This window comes from Andrographis paniculata, unplaced genomic scaffold, assembly GCF_009805555.1.
Source record: "Andrographis paniculata isolate CXL003 unplaced genomic scaffold, ASM980555v1 Contig66END, whole genome shotgun sequence".
Classification (NCBI taxonomy): domain Eukaryota; kingdom Viridiplantae; phylum Streptophyta; class Magnoliopsida; order Lamiales; family Acanthaceae; genus Andrographis; species Andrographis paniculata.
Genome location: NW_026137602.1, coordinates 1,951,498 through 1,973,566, shown reverse-complemented (window position 1 = coordinate 1,973,566; position 22,069 = coordinate 1,951,498). Strand labels below are relative to the sequence as shown.

Here is a 22,069-nt window from a genome sequence, read left to right as displayed (position 1 = left end):
GACAATAATAATTTTCATATTTAGAACTTAGCGGAATTAAACCCTAAGTTCAGGATAAGTAGTGTTGAATAATTGAGGTAAGAAATAAAACAATAAATATAATTTGATTTCATTAGGGTTGTCGGATTCGGATCCACAAATTAATGGGGTTTTGTATTCTTCAAGCGTGCAATCCCTCTCGAAAAAACTGCTAGAATTTCTGTTGTTACTGCCACCATAAGAAATAGATATAGATATATACTATTAAATATTGCATTCAAAATATAACATCTAGTATTTAACATTTTATTTAATTTTTATTTTTCATTTAAACTTATGCACAATTAATTTATAGTAAACAATTTTATCCATCTTTAATTTTTCACAAGATGTTCGGAATTGTATAGATGATCCTTTGTTGAAAACATTAGCATGGGGTATATCGAATAAAGTGATAAAATTTGAAGTATATTATGTATGAATGCATTCAATTTTCATACAGTGCAATATGATGATGGTAAGCAGATTATGAATATTAACTTCTGTATTGTCTCTAAAGCTTACGACACTATTGTGACTTGTATTAAATTTCAATACATATATTTGAAATCTATTTAATTAAAAAATTGAGAAATAAAATGCGGTTTTATTTTAAAAAATTTTAAAATATTTGTGTTCTTTTGTAATTTGAAACCAAAATTAATATTATTAATTATTTATAATTTTCAATACAAATATATATATATATTAATAAAATATTATATCAAAAAAACTATTTAAAAAAAATTCAAATCAATATTTCAATTTTAAATCAATTTCAAATTACAAATAAACAAATACATATTTTTTTGACATTTTTATTAAAAAAAGGATTAAATAATTTTTTAAATAAAAAATAAATTGTAATTTATAAAAATTATTAATACTATTACATAATAAAAATTACAAATAAACAAAGCCCTCGTATTATTTAGAAATTAACTAATAATAAAAATATTTATTGCAAAAAAATATAAATAATTAGTTGAATTTGGTAACAAACGAAAAAATTATTAAAATTATGATAATAATTTCTTTCTTCGTCCTATTTGAAAGTATCATCTTTACCATTTTTATCCGTCGAATTTTAAAATATCATTTTAAAAGTAATCCTACATTAATACTAAAATACTTTTATTTTTACTTAAATTACAAACGGTAATTTAGACATACAATTACTTTCATAAAGGCAAAAATGTGAAAATGTCTTATACACTTTTCTTACCTAATAAAATATACTACTTTCACAGCCAAATTTATTCTCACTTTTTTTTTTTTTTTGTCTGTTCGTTAAATTTATCATATTATTAATTTTGGCAATATTAACAAATTAATATTTAATTGGATGAAGGGCATATTATTATTTTAATTTAGTACAAAATCACAAATTGGAGGGAGTATTATTTTCATTTTCTACATCAATCCCCAATTATATATAGGTAAGAATATTTAATATATGAGATCCGCGGCCATAAAATATATAGTAAGTATATTAATTATTTTAATTTCGCATTAAAATTAAAATAATGCTACTGCTACTAAGGGTGCGTTTGTTTGGGGATTTGAATTTTGAGTTGAGATTTGAATAGTAAAAATTTTGAATTTGAATAGTTGTATGATGTGATATAAATAGGCGTTGATGTGATATTTCAAATGTAAAATTGATTTTTATTATAATATAAAAAAAGGGGGCTGATCTTTGAATAGGAAAAAGAGCGGATCAGAAAATAATGATTGATTCGATGTTTTTGGGGAAAAAAAATTGAATGAATAATAGAAAAAAAGTTCAATCCCTCAACCAAACACACCCTAACTGTATTATTGCAAGAAAGGATTCTCTATAATTGGGAGCGAGGGCAAAAATGTCATTTCAAAAAGTATTTATAATAAATAGACGGCAACAAACAAACGACATACTTAATAATAAGATTCCATCGCGAAAGGTTTTAGCGCCCGCCCGTTAATGAAATCAAACGTACTACCACCGAACCGTCGATATGTTTGGAGCAGGAGCAACAGCCACAGCCACAGCCACAGCCAGAAAAGGAAAAGGAATCCCGCGCCAAACCCAAAATGGTCAAAAACCATAAATGGCGAGAATCCACGGATTTGAAGTCGAAGAATTATCAAAATTTCACCCAATGAGGCAAAATCCGGGTGGGGTTTTAACTTTTAAGAGGGGTGGGTGGGTGGTTCTGCCTGCCTGCATGGACGACATTCTGCAAAAGTCCCCTAATTTACTCGTCCGTTACTGACTGACTGACGTCATCGCCACCATTAGCATTAGCTAGCTGTTGCTGACTCACTCTGCTTTTCATATAATCGGGGCTGAGGAGGGGGAGGAGCTGCATTGTCTTGAGGAGAAGAGTTCAAAAAAAAATTAAGGGGATTCAGTTCAGTGGTGGTTTTCTCTGGAATTGCTTCGCCCTTTCTTTCTATATTTCAACAGGTGGATTCAGAGAATGCAGGTTTATACTCGTGATGAAGTTTACAATCCAAAATTCAGGAAAGTGTTTGAAGAGCATTTGGTGGCTGTTGCCAGCAAGTTTGTCAGGCCTCTTCCTTCATCCACCCTCCAATTGAAAGAGCTTCTTGTGGTATATGAAAAATGTTTCACTTTGTTTGTTTTGATTAATAATGTTCGTTGAGTTGGGTGTGCCTTATTGTATGTGTGTTGATTGAGAAAGTGATCACTTTGTTTTGAGCGTTTTGGAAAATCTTGGATTTTGTGTACTTGGATGGCTAGTGTTTGCGCAAAGGATCCTTCAAACAAAAAAACCGTGTGAAATCTAAATTTCTTGAAGATATGATTAAGGCTCCTGTTTTAGGGATATTTTTCATATCTGTGTGGCTTTGTTATTGTTTGACTATTTTTATTAAAATCATTGCTTGTTGGCATCTCTGGATGGTGTCTTGATTAAAAGCACACATCGTGTACGGGTTTTGGACTATGTTATGTGGAGGAAAGGCTGGATTTGGTAGATGGCAGACAGATCAGCGGATTTGGTGTTTGATTTTTGGTTCTTGGATGAGCTTTTAAAAATGTGTTTAATCATATGTGAACTGAGAAACAAGCATAAACTTAATGCTGGGAGATGTTTTCATTATGTTTTGGTGTTAAGATTTAAAAAATTAAACAAACAGATAAATAAAATGAATATGATGTGTGTTCGATGCTATTTGATATGAACTGTTTTGGTTTTGATCTCGCAGCAAGTTGAGGAGACGGTGAGATATGTATGGCAAGGTGCACCAGAGTCTACAAAGGTGATTCTTGCTCCAATAAAGGAACTGCTGCTGGTGGATGAATTGTTCCAGCATACAGATGCTCAGATCAAAATGATACACGCATCTATTATGAACGAGGTCTCCAAAATAACTCTTCCTGACGCCCCATTCTCTGAAGATATAATGAAAGTAAGAAGTCTTTCAAACCACCATTGTGAAAACCTTAACTCTTAGATAGTAGACTGACTATATTCTGGTTTGTGGTGACAGAAAATCTTCCAGTTATTCATGGTGGCATTGAAGGACCTTGCTTCCGGTGTAACTAAAACCACCGGACATCTTCTGAACAACAGTTCAAGAGCTCGGAGGATTCTTGATGTCATGGCAAGTTGTAAAACATGCCTGATATTGCTGGACATAGAATGTGATCAAATGGTCGTGGATATGTTCCAGCTTTTTTTCGATATTGTTAGGTAAGTTTGCGAGAATTAGTCCTTACTTTTGAATTCCCTGAAATGTTCCGGTTTCATCTATTCTGTCATTATTTATATACCACTGAGTTCCAAACACTATTACAGGATTTGTGATTATAAAACTAATATGGTTATAACATCCACTTGATCTTACCTACTAATTTGGGTTTTGTGATGTTGAAGGCCTGATCATCCTTCCGATGTATTTGAAAACATGGCAACGGTCATGTCTGTGATGATCGATGAGGCTGACCATATCCTGGCAGATCTTGTAAAGATCCTGCTATCAAGTATCAAACTAGATAATAAGGTGATGAAACTCCCCACAATCATTTACTATCTTTCATCGGTTTTTTGTTTATTTTCAAATATTTTTCGTTTTTGCATTCCTCTATTGTTACAATGCAAAATAATATGTACTATATATAAATATATATATATATCTATCTATCTTTGGCTTCAGTACGCTTCACCCAGGGCTTGGGAGCTAGGGAAAACTGTGGTAGAAAAGTGTGCCGCCAAAGTCCAGCCTCATGTCAGAGAGGCTGTGAAAATGCTTAACTTGGAGGTCAAAGCTTATGCAGACATAGTTTCTTCCCTCTGCCAATATATTTCCGATGGTGAAAAACCGGTTCGTTCTTCTACGCGAATCTTATGAAATTAGAATGTGTTTTCTTGTGTTTTGGCATTCTTTCCAAGTCAATTGTTAGAGATCAGTATCTTGAATAATTTGACATATCAAATTTAATGATAGTCATCATATGTTTATGGGAGATGAGAAGATTGGTTGTAGCTATTCATAAGCTATTTCTTCAATGAAACATATATATATATATATGCATACTTAATGTCAAAAACTTCTACTAATTTTATTTGGAAGTGTATTATAGTGTTTACTTATGATATTATTGTTTGTGTTATACTTATGTATTGTGCAGTAAGAATTTGTTTATGTGTATGAATACATTAGATGGGATTAGTTATGTTCGTATATATAGGGAGTAATTTTATCTTCGAAAAGAAGTTTTTTTATACATCGGATCTCTGTTCACATACCATTGATGAAATATGTTATGATGAGTTATTATTATTTTATGTTGTTACTTCACATATGTTATGATATTATTATTTTTGTGTTATACTTATGTATTGTGCAGTAAGAATTTGTTTATGTGTATGAATACATTAGATGGGATTAGTTATGTTCGTATATATAGGGAGTAATTTTATCTTCGAAAAGAAGTTTTTTTATACATCGGATCTCTGTTCACATACCATTGATGAAATATGTTATGATGAGTTATTATTATTTTATGTTGTTACTTCACATATGTTATGATATTATTGTTTTTGTGTTATACTTATGTATTGTGCAGTAAGAATTTGTTTATATGTATGAATACATTAGATGGGATTAGTTATGTTCGTATATATAGGGAGTAATTTTATCTTCGAAAAGAAGTTTTTTTATACATCGGATCTCTGTTCACATACCATTGATGAAATATGTTATGATGAGTTATTATTATTTTATGTTGTTACTTCACATATGTTATGATATTATTGTTTTTGTGTTATACTTATGTATTGTGCAGTAAGAATTTGTTTATGCGTATGAATACATTAGATGGGATTAGTTATGTTCGTATATATAGGGAGTAATTTTATCTTCGAAAAGAAGTTTTTTTATACATCGGATCTCTGTTCACATACCATTGATGAAATATGTTATGATGAGTTATTATTATTTTATGTTGTTACTTCACATATGTTATGATATTATTGTTTTTGTGTTATACTTATGTATTGTGCAGTAAGAATTTGTTTATATGTATGAATACATTAGATGGGATTAGTTATGTTCGTATATATAGGGAGTAATTTTATCTTCGAAAAGAAGTTTTTTTATACATCGGATCTCTGTTCACATACCATTGATGAAATATGTTATGATGAGTTATTATTATTTTATGTTGTTACTTCACATATGTTATGATATTATTGTTTTTGTGTTATACTTATGTATTGTGCAGTAAGAATTTGTTTATGCGTATGAATACATTAGATGGGATTAGTTATGTTCGTATATATAGGGAGTAATTTTATCTTCGAAAAGAAGTTTTTTTATACATCGGATCTCTGTTCACATACCATTGATGAAATATGTTATGATGAGTTATTATTATTTTATGTTGTTACTTCACATATGTTATGATATTATTGGTTTTGTGTTATACTTATGTATTGTGCAGTAAGAATTTGTTTCTGTGTATGAATACATTAGGTGGGATTAGTTATGTTCGTATATATAGGGAGTAATTTTATCTTCGAAAAGAAGTTTTTTTATACATCGGATCTCTGTTCACATACCATTGATGAAATATGTTATGATGAGTTATTATTATTTTATGTTGTTACTTCACATATGTTATGATATTATTGTTTTTGTGTTATACTTATGTATTGTGCAGTAAGAATTTGTTTCTGTGTATGAATACATTAGATGGGATTAGTTATGTTCGTATATATAGGGAGTAATTTTATCTTCGAAAAGAAGTTTTTTTATACATCGGATCTCTGTTCACATACCATTGATGAAATATGTTATGATGAGTTATTATTATTTTATGTTGTTACTTCACATATGTGTCTTGATGTCCATTTTAGTTTAGATATAGACACTATAGGAAAACTTATTGCATGGTGTCAATATCATTTGAAAAAGGCTCGAACCTTGTATCTGAAATCTATATTCATTTGTTTCTTTTCATGGATTAAATAGTCGTTGTGTTGTAATTTGTTACATAGTTAATCCCTATCGAGAATTTGATGCGATCAATTAATCAAGACACGGGGATTGAATAATTCCAACTTATCCCATGTAGCAACAACCCCGTAAATGTACTAATTTAAAAATAATAATTGTGTCTACTAAACCCAATAAACCCATACATCTTAATTGAAGTTTTACTAGGATATGTATTTCCAAAAAATGTGGGGGAACAAACAAGGAAACAATACATAATGATTCATTCAAGAGTATTATTTAGATTTTTGAGAGAAGATCGGAGGTATTGATTGAATCAAATTTTTGGCTTCTACCATTTCATCTCCGACATGTTGTCTAAGACTAGAGCAGACAAGGCTTGCACAAGAATATTAAGAACATATGCGTACTTCTTATCAAGCAAATAAGGGTTCTACAGTAAGTCAATTTTCCATGAAGAAAACCAAATGTGGGGGTTTATGTTGTTATAATTTTAAAATCAGCAAGGTTACAATTGTCATCCATTCTTCAATGTGCGTATTGATGGACAAAATACGGACAATTTTTCAGATGACAAATAATACAAAGATAGAATCCACTATCTTTAAATAGTGATTTGGATGTGATGTTTTTTCAGAGGAAAGAACGTATTTTTATATGGAATCTTGAGGGTTGCATTGTAAAGAAACCTAGGGAAAAACAAACAAACAAAACACTTACATAAAACTCTGTAGAATTATTATAGAATTACTTTATGAAGAAGAATACTTTTGGAAAATTTGTTCTTTGAGGGGATTAGTATCTTGATGTTGTCTAGAAGACAATTGATTTTTCCTTTTATTATTTAAGAGTTGATAGTCATGTCTAGGATTTGTGCTATATTTTCTACAATTCAGTCAATAATCTAAACACTAGTGACCATCTCTATATTGAGCCATTTCCCTAAGAAAAATAAATCAACTGAGTGGGGTTTATGTAGTGGAAATTTTAAAAATGAGTAAGTATACAAATTTACAATATCATTTATTTATCTATTCAGGGAATGGATGACAATGTAGACCTATTCGTCATCGTCTATGTGCAATTTTCATAAGAGCGTACATCCACCTTGTACGTGAGGGGGCGTGCGTATTGATTGATTCCCGTATAAATAAATAAATTATGCATATCCCTTTAAGCTTAAATTTTTAGGTGAAATGACTATTTAATATGTTTTAATAATCTTTAAAGGATGTTTATTGTCATTGAGTGAAAAAATTGCAGAAAAGACCTTTTGTATATAATATTCGGTCATCATTGATGGAGATGGATACTTTCCGGATTTAAATTTGTTCTTATAAGTTAGATAAACATTGCAATGTTTCTTCATTTTTAATCTAAGAGGTAACGTTCCTTTGTACATTAAGCCAAGAAGAAAATCAATCAAATGGTGCTTATGTGGTAGTAGCATGGTAAGTTTTAAAATGAGCAAGGTATAATTGTCATTTGAATTTTTCAATGAAGGAACTTATAAACTAAATATAGTGGGTCCCTCAGACAATGAACCATTCCATAAGATATTAGCCACTATTTAAAGCATTACAGTTTACCCACACATGCCTCATTCATATTTTACTTCGCCATTATCTTTAAAGGATGTTTACTATGCTAGCCTAATTCCCCTTCTTACAATCTTATTCGAATAATAATATCCATTCATGAACAACCTTATTCTTAAAAAGGGTTTGCTGAAAAACACATGGCTCTTTCGTACTTTACTTCACCATTATCTTCAAAGGATGTTTACTATGCTAGACTAAATCCTTTCCTTACAATCTTATTCCACAAGAACAACCTTATTCTTAAGAAAAGGTTTGTTCTTTTATTCTTTGGTAATATACCTCTTTGATCTTTTTTATTAAAAATAAAAATAAAAAAGTTCGCTGAAAAACATTGTATATCTAATAGAAAGTGAATCATTAATCAATTCGATTACAAAACAATAAACTATATGAATAACTTTATTCAAAGCCAAACAACCAAAAGTTGTACTTAAGAACCTATTACTGAGAAAATAGAAAAACTAGCTATGAAATTTAGAACCTAAACTATTTTGCTTACATATTGACTAGACATGATTTTGAAACCAATAGTAAGATTTGGAAGCAAAAGCCACGGGGAACCTAGGCTTGTGATGGTGTTTCCTTGTGCGGACAATTGCCATGCATGCCATTGCCATTCTATGGCGATTGTCACTAATTAGCACTAACTCCATAATAGTACTTCAATAATGGATATTTCATGTTTGTAGCTTCACCTCATCATTTGGAGAAGTGAAAGAATCAATTTTCTTATCCATGTTATTGTCAAGCCATATCACCGTAATTTTTTCTAAGAAAATATTTATTATATCGTTATATATACTTTTAACATTTGCAAAGCCAAAGCATTAATGAATGATGCAAAACTTTTGTAATATCAGGCAATCTATAAGTATCATGTCGTATTTTTTGTAAAAATGCTAGTCTATGCTACTCGGATAGTGGTGACGAACAACAATTATTAAATATCCTTGTCAAGAAAGTAATTTTTAATGTTACTTCTTTATCTTAATCCGAAAAGGCAAATTCATATGCGTACCTATGTATATGTTACTTTAAAATCGTGAAATAGAAATATATTCAAAGATGCTATGACCAGAACCGAACACAAGTGGATTCAAGAATCTTCATAAAAAGATGCTAAAAGAAAGGACACACAAAGAACATACTCGCCGGAGACGGTTTCCGGCTAAAACCACCAAGGATACCATCACTCACACGGAGGGCACTCTCCCTCACTCTCTCTATATGGTTTCTACATTTTCAACTCCTATATCTCCCTCTCAACCCTCTACATTATTCTCATGTTCCACATTCTATATCACTTAACAAATGAATCAATAGGAATATAAAAGGGAAAATCTAGGACTTAGGTTGGGTCAGGCTACAAAATGGGTAAATTTTTAATAATCGAGGAGAAAGTTGGACTGGACCACAAAAGGACAAAATACCCAACATAAGAGTTATGTCGCTGTTTAAAATAATCTCTAAAATAACCCACAAAAACTAATGCAAGGATGCCATTGCGTTGGGAAACCAACTGTTATTGGCCTTTTGACAATGTAAAATTTTCTATGAAAGCTAAACCTCATGCATGAACTCCTAATTTGTTTGAATAACTTCATAGTTCCATTTGTATTTTAGAACATGGACATGAGAAATATAATTAAACAGTTTAATTTTCTAAACTATGGGTACATCCAAAAAAAAAAAACACATACACTCTTTCTAATTAATATTACCGAAAAATAAAAACACTTACACAATATATATACTCTACCCACTAACAAAAAGTTAACACTAACAAACACACTCTAAGCCTAAAGTGCAACAAAGAAAACTTGAACTTTAAAGTACCATAATGAAACGTGGTTTTAATGCCATGATATTTTTCAAATCTGCTCTACTGAAATTTTAAGCACATGTACCCATTCTTTCATAGCAACAATAAGCATGCAATTTCATAGCTTATTGATTTAAATGGATTATGTTGTTCGGTCAAACCCTTAGGAATTAGGGTGTTTGCTCATTGAGCTATTTATGAGCTGCACGTATCAAAGCTTGACTTGAGCATGTGAATTTCGAATACAAGTTCATCTCAACTCATTTCTTTGGGAGATTGATTGGCTCCATGAGCGGTTTGTTATAAATGAGAAAACTTTAGTTATATCCCCATGGCATTTTAAGGTAAAGATTGAAATTATTATTTCCAATTCCCTATATATAGTTTCTCAAGCCAATACTCTTGTAGCCTAATTAAGTTAACTTAGCTTATTTATGTTTTGCATGAGTTGAGCTCACACTTGGCAATTTTTTGTTAAGTAAGCTTGGACATTATTTCTCTTGACTAATTGAGCTCTAGCATAAAGTTTTTATTTTGTTTAGTTTAAAACTCAGTTAGGGTTGTTTGAAACCTTATAACTTTCGGTCAAATAATTCACTCGAGTGTGGATTCATTGAGTCAAGTTTAACAGTAAAAGTGAAGACTTGAAAGTTTGTTGTGCTTGGGCAAATAGTTGTAACCAAATAATTTTTATCTTAGCTTGAGTTGAACTCAAACTCAACCCGAGCTTAGGTCGTGAACTACTTGCCTGTAGCACACCTTTCGCGAAGCTTGATGGAGCTCGTGTGTTTTTGAAGCCTCATTGTGAGCTAGATTAGCTCAACTTATTTTCATTCTTAGTTTTGGCAGTAGGATTTTGTATCATTAGATGCTCATCACGAGCACATACAATTCATGATCCAATTACAAAATGTATCACATACTACAAATTAAATTTCTATCGATTGTTTTGGATACTCATTACACCTACCTATGGTGGATGTTGAATAGTTTCTAGAAAATATATGTATGTTACGTGTATCTTAAATAAAAAAATAAAATATAAACATCACACATTGTGCTTCAGTTTAGAAATTATTTTATGGAGGATACCTATCCCTATATCTCCATGTGTGATCTCATATATTTCATCCCTCAAATATAGTTATATCCTTATATATGTATTGTATGTATTTACATGTATACTAATCTCATCATCTTTCTTTATATCACAGGATTCAGAAAAAACTGTGGCAACCGTTCACCCCATTACAGTTGGCGCCTGTAGCAAAGAGGCATTGAGAGTGGAAGGAGAAAATGCAGAGGCTTGCCCAAAACAACAAAGTAGCCTGCAGGAGGAAGTTGAGGGAGTAACTACCAGAAGCAAAAGAGGTAGAAAACCCAACTCCTTGTTAAGGCCAGAAGAGGGATATGTGCACATTTGCCAAATAGGAAGGCCGGCTTCGTGTAAATTTTCTGTGGATGCTGAAATGGGGAAGGATTTGGCTTCTCCGTCAAGGTCTGGAAAAGCTGATGTGGCTTGTAGCTCTTCTGGCAAACTTGATTCTGTTCATGAATTTCCCTCGAAGCGAAGAAAGAGAAAACCTGTGCCATCCAACACAAGAGAGAGGAATTCAGGTAATGCTGACATTAGTGGCAATGAGCCTGAGGGGGAAGATGAACAATTGCTGCACCTGAGTTGTGGCGGGGATGATGCTGTAAATAAGGTAATCAATGTATATATATATTTATTTAATACATCTTGTGTTTTTTTCAATGTATCCTTCTATATTCACCTGTTTGCAACAATAATTACAGAATGAACAACCTTCTCGTTCCGAGCCTGCAAGAGATGATCATCCTCGGAGTTTGAATCCTGAAAACGGAAAAGTATAATTCTGGTTTCCATATAAACTAATAACCAAAACATACTTTGTGAGGAAAAGTCTAATTATTTTTCTTCTAATATTCACTTCATTCCAGAATTCTGAAGGGCTGCGTGTGGAGGATTATGGGGAGGAATTGGTTAATGCAAGAATAATGGTTTGGTGGCCGTTGGACAGAACGTAAGTTCAAGAAAATGCACTATTAATTTAGTGTGCTTATTTTCCATCAATTTAAGAAGAATCAATCCTCTTGTATTTTGCTGAATATCGTATTTTTGTAGATTAATACAACCACTAAAGGGCTTGTTAGTCAGCTTCTGTTTGTGTTGGATCTGTGGTTTTTAGTGTTTTTATTGTTCTAGATGATAATCCAGCTTCTTTTGGTATAATATGGTCTCAATAAATTCTGAATTGTGTTTTCGTTTCTTCTTTGCTCAACTATCAGGAGTTTTTGGGAGTAATTCTGATTAGTAATTTGGTTGATTATCTAGTTAGTTGTATATTATAATTTGTCAATATTTATTCCATTAATCTCCTAGGCAGTTATGTCTATTTGAACTCAAAATCAAGATGTCTGTTAGTGTAAGAAAGGCCATCTATTGGAATTGCAAAGTTGTGTCATTGGTCTTGTAGGATGTATTGTATACATATATTGGTTATATTACTAATAGAAAAGTGCTTTCTTTGATCGTAGAAATCATTCTGATTTCTTTTGCACATTCCTGGTCTTTTGAATTTAATTATCTTACAGGAGTTATTTCTCATCCTAGCTTGTACTTTTAAAAATTATTATGAAAGCCAGAATGTTTGTGAATTGCATGCATAGTTTGTGCAAATTTGGAACCAATGTCTCATTCAAAACTGTGTGCCTGCAGGTTTTACACCGGCAGTGTCGTGTCGTACGATCCTGAACAGAAAAAGCACATGGTAAGTAATAATGCTCTTCCAAGGTTGTCCTACTTCTGTGTCGTCTTTCCCTGTGTGTTTTCATTTCCATATAATCCTAATTTTCCATAACTGCTGGAGATTTTGCGCCATGCCAAAGTTCATAGTTCACCTGCCTGTGCTGACTGGTTTATTTGATTTATTCTAGGTTCTCTACGATGATGACGATGAGGAGACGCTGGACCTAAAGAATGAAAGATGGGAATTCTTTAAAGAAAGACATTAAGCATTTTCTTGGCATCCTAAAGCTTTCTGGGAACTGCGACCATTTTAGACGCAACAGGCTCCAGCCAACGACGCCCATGCCCCATCCTCTTGGGAACAGCCTACTAAGTAAAAAACACATGACCCTGAGCATATCTTTTCGCATTCTTTTCTATATAGATTTACATTAGCAATGCTCCTCCATAGACTAAATAAAATCAATGCTTTGTCTAAGAGCAGGATGCAGAAAACAGCAAGCAGGCAGAGAGGATGGCTGGCTGTTGGGAAGACCTTAATCACCCATAAGGCTGGGTTGGGTTCGATCATGTCAGCAGAGTTCGAATGCTGTCTTTTACTGCTGTGTGATGAATAACTTCTTCTTGACTGACTGCACGGGATGGGAAGCAGTGAAATAAACGAAACTACAGTAACTCCGGCGATGAGATGAATAGTACTTATCTTAACACTATACTTTGCCAAACAAGAAATCGGCACCCCATGCGTCCATTCTAGTGGTTGGGGAGGTTCATTTTAATTCCTCACGCAACTGTGCATAATTTTTGACAGAACTACATTAGAACAGAGGCTTAGGCTTATATATATGCACACATGTATGTGTGTGTAAATATGTGTTCAAAGAGAAGGCTTTGCCGAAGAGATTTTGCTCGTTTGCTCTGCTCTGAAAAGACTAAAATTATAGATATTTATAGTCCTATTTAATTTGAAGTAAATTAATTAAATGTTTCAAATCATACCATATATCTTATTATAGCACTTAGTGTGGACCACCTTTCTAATATTTGTAATCTTAGAATTTTGAGATTTTGTCGCTTCTTTTTTATTGACTTAGTGTATGGGCGTCAGGAAGCGTTCTCTTGGAGACCTTGTTCATAATAGATGCATGTATCATTATGATTTGAGCATCTGTATGCTTGAACAATTCATCCGCCAGCAGCAATTCCTTTACCTTGCCATACACATATCACCGCCTCCTCCACTTGCTGAGAGATCAAAAACCATTAATGGTGAGAATCCACGGATTTGAAGTCAAAGAATTATCAAAATTTCACCCAATGAGGCAAAATCCGACTGGGGTTTTAACTTTTAAGAGAGATGGGTGGGTGGTTCTGCCTGCCTGCATGGATGACATTCTGCAAAAGTCCCCTAATTTACTCGTCTGTTACTGACTGACTGACTGACTGACTGACTGATGTCATCGCCACCATTAGCATTAGCTAGCTGTTGCTGACTCACTCTGCTTTACATATAATCGGGGCTGGTCTGGTTGAGGAGGAGGAGCTGCATTGTCTAGAGGGAAAAGAGTTCAAAACAAAATTAAGGGGATTCAGTTCAGTGGTGGTTTTCTCTGGAATTGCTTCGCCCTTTCTTTGTTTCAACAGGTGGATTCAGAGAATGGAGGTTTATACTCGTGATGAAGTTTACAATCCAAAATTCAGGAAAGTGTTTGAAGAGCATTTGGTGGCTGTTGCCAGCAAGTTTGTCAGGCCTCTTCCTTCATCCGCCCTCCAATTGAAAGAGCTTCTTGTGGTATATATATAAAAAAAAGTTTCACTTTGTTTTGATTAATAATGATCGTCGTGTTGGGTGTGCTTTATTGTATGTGTTGTGATTGAGAAAGTGATCACTTTGTTTTGAGCGTTTTGGAGAATCTTGGATTTTGTGTACTTGGATGGCTAGTGTTTGTGCAAATGATCCTTCAAAAAAATGACTATGAAATCCAAATTTTTTGAAGATATGATTGTAGGCTCCTGTTTCATATTTGATTAAAATCATTGCGTATTGGCATCTTTGGATGATGTCTTGTATATGTGTGGGGGTTCAGGTGTTCAAAGCACACATCGTGTCTTGTATTGATTTTGGATGTATCGTGTGGAGCGAAGATTGGATGTGGTAGACGGTAGACAAATCAGCGGATTTGGTGTCTGATTTTTGGATCTTGGATGAGTTTTATGGAATTTCTTGCCTAAGAATGTGTTTAATCATATGTGAACCAAGAAACCTTAATGCTGAGAGATGTTTTCATTATGTTTTGGTGTTCAGATCTAAAAAATAAACAAACAGATGAATATGATGTGTGTTCGATGCTATTTGATATGAACTGTTTCGGTTTTGATCTCTCAGCAAGTGGAGGAGGCGGTGAGATATGTATGGCAAGGTAAGGAATTGCTGCTGGTGGATGAATTGTTCAAGCATACAAATGCACAAATCATAATGATACATGCATCTATTATGAACAAGGTCTCCAAGATACGCTTCCTGACGTCCCATCCAAGTCAATAAAAAGAAACGACAAAATCTCAAAATTCTAAGATTGCAAACATTAGAAAAGTAGGGTCCACACTAAGTGCTATAATTATATATATGATATGATATCAGGACTATAATTATCTATAATTTTAGTCTTTTCGGAGCAGAACAAACGAGCAAAATGTCTTAGGCAGAGACTTCTCTTCCAACGCATATTTACACACATACATACATACACATACATTTGTGCATGTATATAAAGCCTGAGCCTCTGTTCTAATGTTAGTTCTGTAAAAAATTATGCACAGGCTGTGTGAGGAATTAAAATGAACCTCACCAACCACTTGTTTGGCAAAGTATAATGTTAGGATAAGTACTATTCATCTCGTGGCCGGAGTCACTGTGCAGTCAGCCAAGACGTTGTTCATCACAAAGCAGTAAAAGACAGCATTGGAATCCTGCTGACAAGATCGAACCCAACCCAGCCTTATGGGTGATTAAGATCTTCCCAACAGCCAGCCATCCTCTCTGCCTGCTTGCTGTTTTCTGCATCCTGCTCCTTACACAAAGCATTGATTTTATTTAGTCTATGGAGGTACATTGCTAATGTAAATCTTTATCTAGAAAAGAATGCCGAAAAGATATGCTCAGGTTCATGGTTTTTTACTTAGTAGGCTGTTCCCAAGAGGATGGGGCATGGGCGTTGTTGGCTGGAGCCTGTTGCGTCTAAAATGGACGCAGTTCCCAGAAAGCTTTAGGATGCCAAGAAAATGCTTAATGTCTTTCTTTAAAGAATTCCCATCTTTCATTCTTTAGGTCCAGCGTCTCCTCATCGTCATCATCGTAGAGAACCTAGAATAAATCAAAGAAACCAGTCAGGACAGGCAGGTGAACTATGAACTTTGGCGCAGCGCAAAATCTCCAGCAGTTATGGAAAATTAGGATTATATGGAAATGAAAACACACAGGGAAAGACGACACAGAAGTAGGACAACCTTGGAAGAGCATTATTACTTACCATGTGCTTTTTCTGTTCAGGATCATACGACACGACAGTGCCGGTGTAAAACCTGCAGGCACACACAGTTTTGAATGAGACATTGGTTCCAAATTTGCACAAACTATGCATGCAATTCACATCCATTCTGGCTTTCATAATGGTGTTTAAGTACAAGCTAGGATGAGAAACAACTCCTGATAGTTGAGGAAAGAAGAAACAAAAACACAATTCAGAATTCATTGTAACCAAATTATACCAAAAGAAGCTTGATTATAAGTAGAACAATAAAAATACTATAAACCACAGATCCAACACAAAGGCGTATCTAACAGAATCTGACCAACAAGCCCTTTAGTGGTTGTACTAATCTACAAAAATGCGCAATTCAACAAAATACAAGAGGATTGATTCTACTTGATTTGATGGAAAATAAAGCACACTAAATTAATACAATGCATTTCTTGAACTTACGTTCTGTCCAACGGCCACCAAACCATAATTCTTGCATTAATTAATTCCTTCCCATAATCCTCCACACGCACCCCTTCAAAATTCTGGAATGAAGTGAATATTACAAGACAATGATTAGACTTTGCCTCACAAAGTATATTTCGGTTATTAGTTTATAAGGAAACCATAATTATACTTTTTCGTTTTTAGGATTCAAACTCCGAGGCTGATCATCTCTTGCAGGCTCGGAATGAGAAGGTTGTTCCGTCTGTAATTATTGTTGCAAACAGGTGAATATAATATAGAAGGATACATTTAAGAAAGCACAAGATGTGTTAAATATATATATATATATATTGGTTACCTTATTCACAGCATCATCCCTCCCACGACTCAGGTGCAGCAATTGTTCATCTTCCCGCTCAGGCTCACCGCCACTAATGGCTGCACTGCGGCCAGCACTACCTGAATTCCTCTCTCTTGTGTTGGATGGCACAGATTTTCTCTTTTTTCTCTTTGAGCGAAATTCCTGATCACCGAAAGTTTCAAGGTTTCAAACAACCATAATTGAGTTTTAGACTAAACAAAATAAAAGCCCTATGTTAGAGTTTAATTAGTCAAGAGAAACAATGTCTAAGCTTGGCTTAACAAGAAATTGCCAAGTGTGAGCTCAAGTCAATCAATCTACAAGATTATTGGCTGGAGGAACTATATATAGGGAATTGGAAATAATAATTTCAACTCTTACCTTAAAATGCCATACAAATATAATTAAAGTTTCCTCATCTGTAATAAACTGCTCATGGAGCCAATCAGTATCCAAAAGAAAGGAGTTGATCCGAACTTGTGTTCCAAATTCACATGTTCAAGTCAAGCTTTGATATGTGAAACTCAAAAAAAGCTCAATTTGCAGGCACCCTAATACGTATGGGTTTGACTGAACAACATAATCTATTTAAATCAATACATTATGAAATTGCATGTTTATTGTTGATAGGAAAACATGAGTACATCTGCTTAAAATTTCAGTTGAGGAGATTTCAAAAATATCATGGCATTAAAACCATGTTTCATTATGGTACTTTCATCTTAAAGTTCTGTTCGATGCACTTCAGACGTAGAGTGTGTTTGTTCAGTGTTAACTTTTTGTTAGTGGGTAGATTATGTATATTATATGGGCATGGATTAGCTGCTGATCCGATCAAGTCAGTATGGTGCTGATTTGACGGGATAAACAAATACTATATAGGTAATCAACATTTATTTTTACATATCTCAACATATTTATAATACAATATATGTTATATTCTAATTCATCATATATTATATTATAACTCAGCATATGTTGTATTATGTATAAATATATGCTGGTATTGTACGACATATGCCGATCTGGTCAAATCAGCACCATGTTTACTTGGCTGGATCAACACAGGATCCGCAGCCCTGTTATATATATTGTGTGTATATTTTGGTAATATTAATTGGAAAATGTGTATTATTATTATTATTTTTTTGGAGGTTGTACCTGTAGTTTAGAAAACTAACCTTATATAATATTTCCCATGTCCATTTTCTAAAATGCAAAATGGAACTGTGAAGTGAATCAAATAAATTATGAGGGCATGCATGAGTTTTAGCTTTCATACAAAATTTTATTCCTCGATTATTAAAAATTGGCCCATTCGACTACGGCCCAATCTAATTCTTAGACTTTCCATCTTATATTCCTATCCATTCATTTGTTAACTATATAGAATTTGGAACTCGGGATTAGTGTACAGGGTTGAGAGGGAGTGAGGAGTTGAAAATGTAGAAACCATATACAGAGGGAGGGAAAGTGTCCTCTTTGTGAGTGACAGTATCCTTGGTGGTTTTATCCGGAAACCATCTCCAACGAGTATCTTATTTGTGAGCCCTGTGTGTGTCCTTTCATTTTTATATCTTTTCGTGAGGGTTCGCAAATTTAGTTGTGTTTGGTTCTGGTCATAACATCTTCAAATGTATTTCTATTTTACGATTTTAAAGTAACATATACATAGGTATGTATATGTATTTGCCTTTATGGATTAAGATAAAAGAAGTAATGTTCAAAATTACTTTCCTGAAAAGGATACTTAAGAATTGTTGTTCGTCACCACTATGCAAATAGCATAGACTAACATTTATACAAAAAACACATGATACTTATAGATTGTCTGATATTACATAGGAATATTGAGTTGCAAACATAAATGATATCAAATTTTACATCATTCATTAATGCTTTGGCTTTGGAAATCTTAAAAGTATAGATCAAATATTCTCTTAGAAAAAATTGTGGTGATATGGCTTGGCAATAGCATGGATAAGAAAATCGATTCTTTCATTGCACTGAACGATGAGGTGAAGCTATAAGCATGAACAATCTATTCTGAAATACTTTTAGGAAGTCAGTGCTAGTGAGCATCAATTGCCACAGAATGGCAATGGCATGCATGCCAATTGCCCGGATAAGGAGCAAGATCGAAAGGAACATAAAAGTAAGATTAAAGAGAAGGTGGAGTATCGGCCGTTGCTTGTATATCAACGACTTTATTTGATTTTCTATTAACATATTATAATTTGACTTGGGACTGCTCTTAGTTATTAAGTGGTATATTTTATTTTTAGTAAGCAGGGTTTACTATTAGTATTTAAAGAGACTATCTAAGGTTTGGAGAACATTATTATTGATATTGGGAATATAGCAGCCCGGTGACTTTTGGGCAAACGGTTTATTCTGTTTGATTGTTCCTTAGGCAAATGATTGGTATCGTTTGATTATCTTATTACTTTTATTTTGTTCTAACAATCCACTATGTTTAGTTTACGAGTTCCTTCATTCAAAAATCAAATGACAATTATATGGTGCTCATTTTAAAACTTACCAGGTACCATGACATAAACACCACTTGATTGATTTTCTTCTTGGGAAATTGGCTCAGTGTACAAAGGCACATTTAGTTTTAGATTATAGTAGAAAATGTTTAGCAAATCTTTGATATTGTCTCTAATTATTCTTAAAAGTTTTCAGCAATATGCGATAATTACAATAAATGATGAAGTGGATTGTTCTGTAGATAACATCGCAATGTTTATCTTCTTAAAATAAAAAATCTAAATCCCGAAAGTATCCATCTCCATCAATGATGACCGAATATTAGATACAAAAGGTCTTTTGTGAAAATTTTCTCTCACAATCGAAGGACATCATTTAGAATAGTTTTGAGGACGGGTTTCACTCAATGACAATAAACATCCTTTAAAGATAACGAGGAAACAAGTATGAATGCCTGTTGTAGGTGAATTGAAAGGTAGTGAATAATGGATATCTTTTGGAATGATGTATCATAGGTCTACATTGTTATTTGTTCCCCAAATCAATATATAAAGTATATTGTAATCTTACCCATTTTAAAATTTCCACTACATAAACCCCATTTAATTGATTTATTTTTTTCGGGGGAAATGGCTCACTATAGAAATGATCACTAGTATTTAGATGATTGACAAAATTCTAGAAAATATTGAGCAAATCCTAGACATGGCCCTCAACTCGTAATATGTATAATGAATAGAATAAAAAGAAAAATCAGTTGTCTTCTAGACAACATGAAGATGTTAATCCCCTCAAAGAACAAATTTTCCAAAAGTATTCATCTCCATAAAGTAATTTTATAATAATTCTACAAATTTTTCTTTTAAGTGTTTCGTTTTGTTTGTTTGTTTGTTTTATAATATTTCTACTATGCAACCCAACAGATTCCTTATGAAAGTACAATCTTTCCTCTGAAAAACCATCACATCCAAACCACCATTGAAAGATAATGGATTCCATCTTTGTATTATCCGTCATCTCAGAGACTTGACCATATTTTTTCCATCAATACCCACATTGAAAACAGGTGATAATTGTAAACTTGGTGATTTTAAAATTATTACCACATAATACCCACACTTGGTTTAATTCATGGGAAATTAACTTGGTTTGATAAAGCAAGGAAGCATATGTTCTTAATATTCCTGTGCAAACCTTGTCTACTCTAGTCTTAGACAACATGTCGGAGATGAAATGGTAGAAGCCAACAATTTGATTCGATCAATAGCTTCGATGCTTCTCTCAAATCTAAATAATGCTCTTGATTGAATCATTATGTATTGTTTCCATGTAGAAAAAACATATCCTAGTAGAACTTCAATTAAGATATATGGGTTTATTGGGTTTAATAGACAACTATTATTTTTAAATTAGTACATTAAGGGGGTGGTTGCTACAAGGGATAAGATGGAATTATTCAATCCCCCATGTCTTGATTAAATGATCGTATCAAATTCTCGATACGGATTAACTGTGTAAGAAATTACAACACAATGACTAATTAATTCATAAAAGTTAACAAATGCATACAGATTTCAGATACATGCACTACAAAGTAGATTTAGAGACAAAAAAGTTTTGTTACAAAAATAATTTTTTCTTGTAGTGATGGTTCGATTCTTTTTAAAATAATATTGACACCACGCAATCAGTTTTCTCATAGTGTCTATATCCAAACTAAAATGGACATCAGACACGCATATGTGAAGTAACAACATTAAATAATAATAACTCATCATAACATATCTCATCAATGGTATGTGAACAGAAATCCAATGTCTTAAAAAACTTCTTTTCGAAGATAATATTACTTCCTACATATACGAACATAGCTACTCCCATCTAATGTATTCATGCACAAAAACAAATTCTTACTGTGCACAATTACATGTCTAACACAAAAACAATAATATTATAAGTAAACACTATAATTACACTTTCAAATAAAATTAGTAGAAGTTTTTGACATTAAGTATGCATATATATATATGTATGTATGTATGTATTTTTCATAGAAGATAATAGCTTATGAATAGCTACAACCAATCTTTTCATCTCCCATAAACATACGATGACTCTCATGCAATTTGATATGTCAAATTATTCAAGATATTGATTTCTAAGATTGACTTGGAAACAATGCCAAAACAAGATAAAGCAAATTCTAATTTCATAAGATTCATGTACGAGAACGAACCGATTTTTCACCATCAGACATATCTTGGCAGAGGGAAGAAACTATGCCTGCATAAGCTTTAACCTCCAAGTTAAGCATTTTCACAGCCTCTCTGACATGAGGCTGGAGTTTGGTGGCACACTTTTCTACCACAGTTTTTCCTAGCTCCCAAGCCCTGGGTGAAGCGTACTGCAGCCGAAGATATATATATTATTTTACATTGTAAAAAGAAAGGAAAGCAAAACGCAAAATATTTGAAAAAAAAAAACCAGTGAAAGAGAATACAAGATTGAGGAGAGTTTCATCACCTTATTATCAAGTTTGATACTTGATAGCAGGATCTTTACACAATC

At 33.1% G+C, this 22,069-nt stretch overlaps 2 protein-coding genes across 2 annotated transcripts; one reads left to right on the top strand and one right to left on the bottom strand.

Annotated features, from left to right (window-relative positions):
* The first annotated feature begins 2,108 nt into the window (after positions 1 to 2,108).
* Positions 2,109 to 13,482, top strand: LOC127262890 (sister chromatid cohesion protein PDS5 homolog D-like). The gene is made up of 12 exons (XM_051291753.1): positions 2,109 to 2,245; positions 2,468 to 2,615; positions 3,232 to 3,435; positions 3,517 to 3,719; positions 3,903 to 4,029; positions 4,183 to 4,350; positions 11,124 to 11,615; positions 11,707 to 11,778; positions 11,872 to 11,954; positions 12,650 to 12,701; positions 12,868 to 13,052; positions 13,164 to 13,482. The coding sequence occupies exons 1-11, from the start codon at positions 2,109 to 2,111 to the stop codon at positions 12,943 to 12,945; spliced, it is 1,764 nt and encodes a 587-aa protein (XP_051147710.1). The 3' UTR covers positions 12,946 to 13,052; positions 13,164 to 13,482.
* A 2,045-nt stretch (positions 13,483 to 15,527) lies between these two features.
* Positions 15,528 to 21,836, bottom strand: LOC127263171 (sister chromatid cohesion protein PDS5 homolog C-like). Its single transcript, XM_051292178.1, has 7 exons — positions 21,738 to 21,836; positions 17,006 to 17,170; positions 16,838 to 16,909; positions 16,663 to 16,745; positions 16,210 to 16,261; positions 15,859 to 16,043; positions 15,528 to 15,747 (listed from the first exon to the last, which is right to left on the bottom strand). The coding sequence occupies exons 1-6, from the start codon at positions 21,813 to 21,815 to the stop codon at positions 15,966 to 15,968; spliced, it is 528 nt and encodes a 175-aa protein (XP_051148135.1). The 5' UTR covers positions 21,816 to 21,836; the 3' UTR covers positions 15,528 to 15,747; positions 15,859 to 15,965.
* Positions 21,837 to 22,069: the final 233 nt, after the last annotated feature.

Bases quoted from the DNA above. Each gene is read 5' to 3' on its own strand.
- LOC127263171 (XM_051292178.1), bottom strand. From the start codon at position 21,815: ATGCTTAACTTGGAGGTTAAAGCTTATGCAGGCATAGTTTCTTCCCTC. The intron at 16,262-16,662 runs GTAAGTTCAAGA...GTGTGCCTGCAG, and splicing joins TGGTGGCCGTTGGACAGAAC to GTTTTACACCGGCACTGTCG. The intron at 16,044-16,209 runs GTAAGTAATAAT...GATTTATTCTAG, and splicing joins CTGAACAGAAAAAGCACATG to GTTCTCTACGATGATGACGA.
- LOC127262890 (XM_051291753.1), top strand. From the start codon at position 2,109: ATGGCGAGAATCCACGGATTTGAAGTCGAAGAATTATCAAAATTTCAC. The intron at 3,720-3,902 runs GTAAGTTTGCGA...GTGATGTTGAAG, and splicing joins CTTTTTTTCGATATTGTTAG to GCCTGATCATCCTTCCGATG. The intron at 4,351-11,123 runs GTTCGTTCTTCT...TTTATATCACAG, and splicing joins TTTCCGATGGTGAAAAACCG to GATTCAGAAAAAACTGTGGC.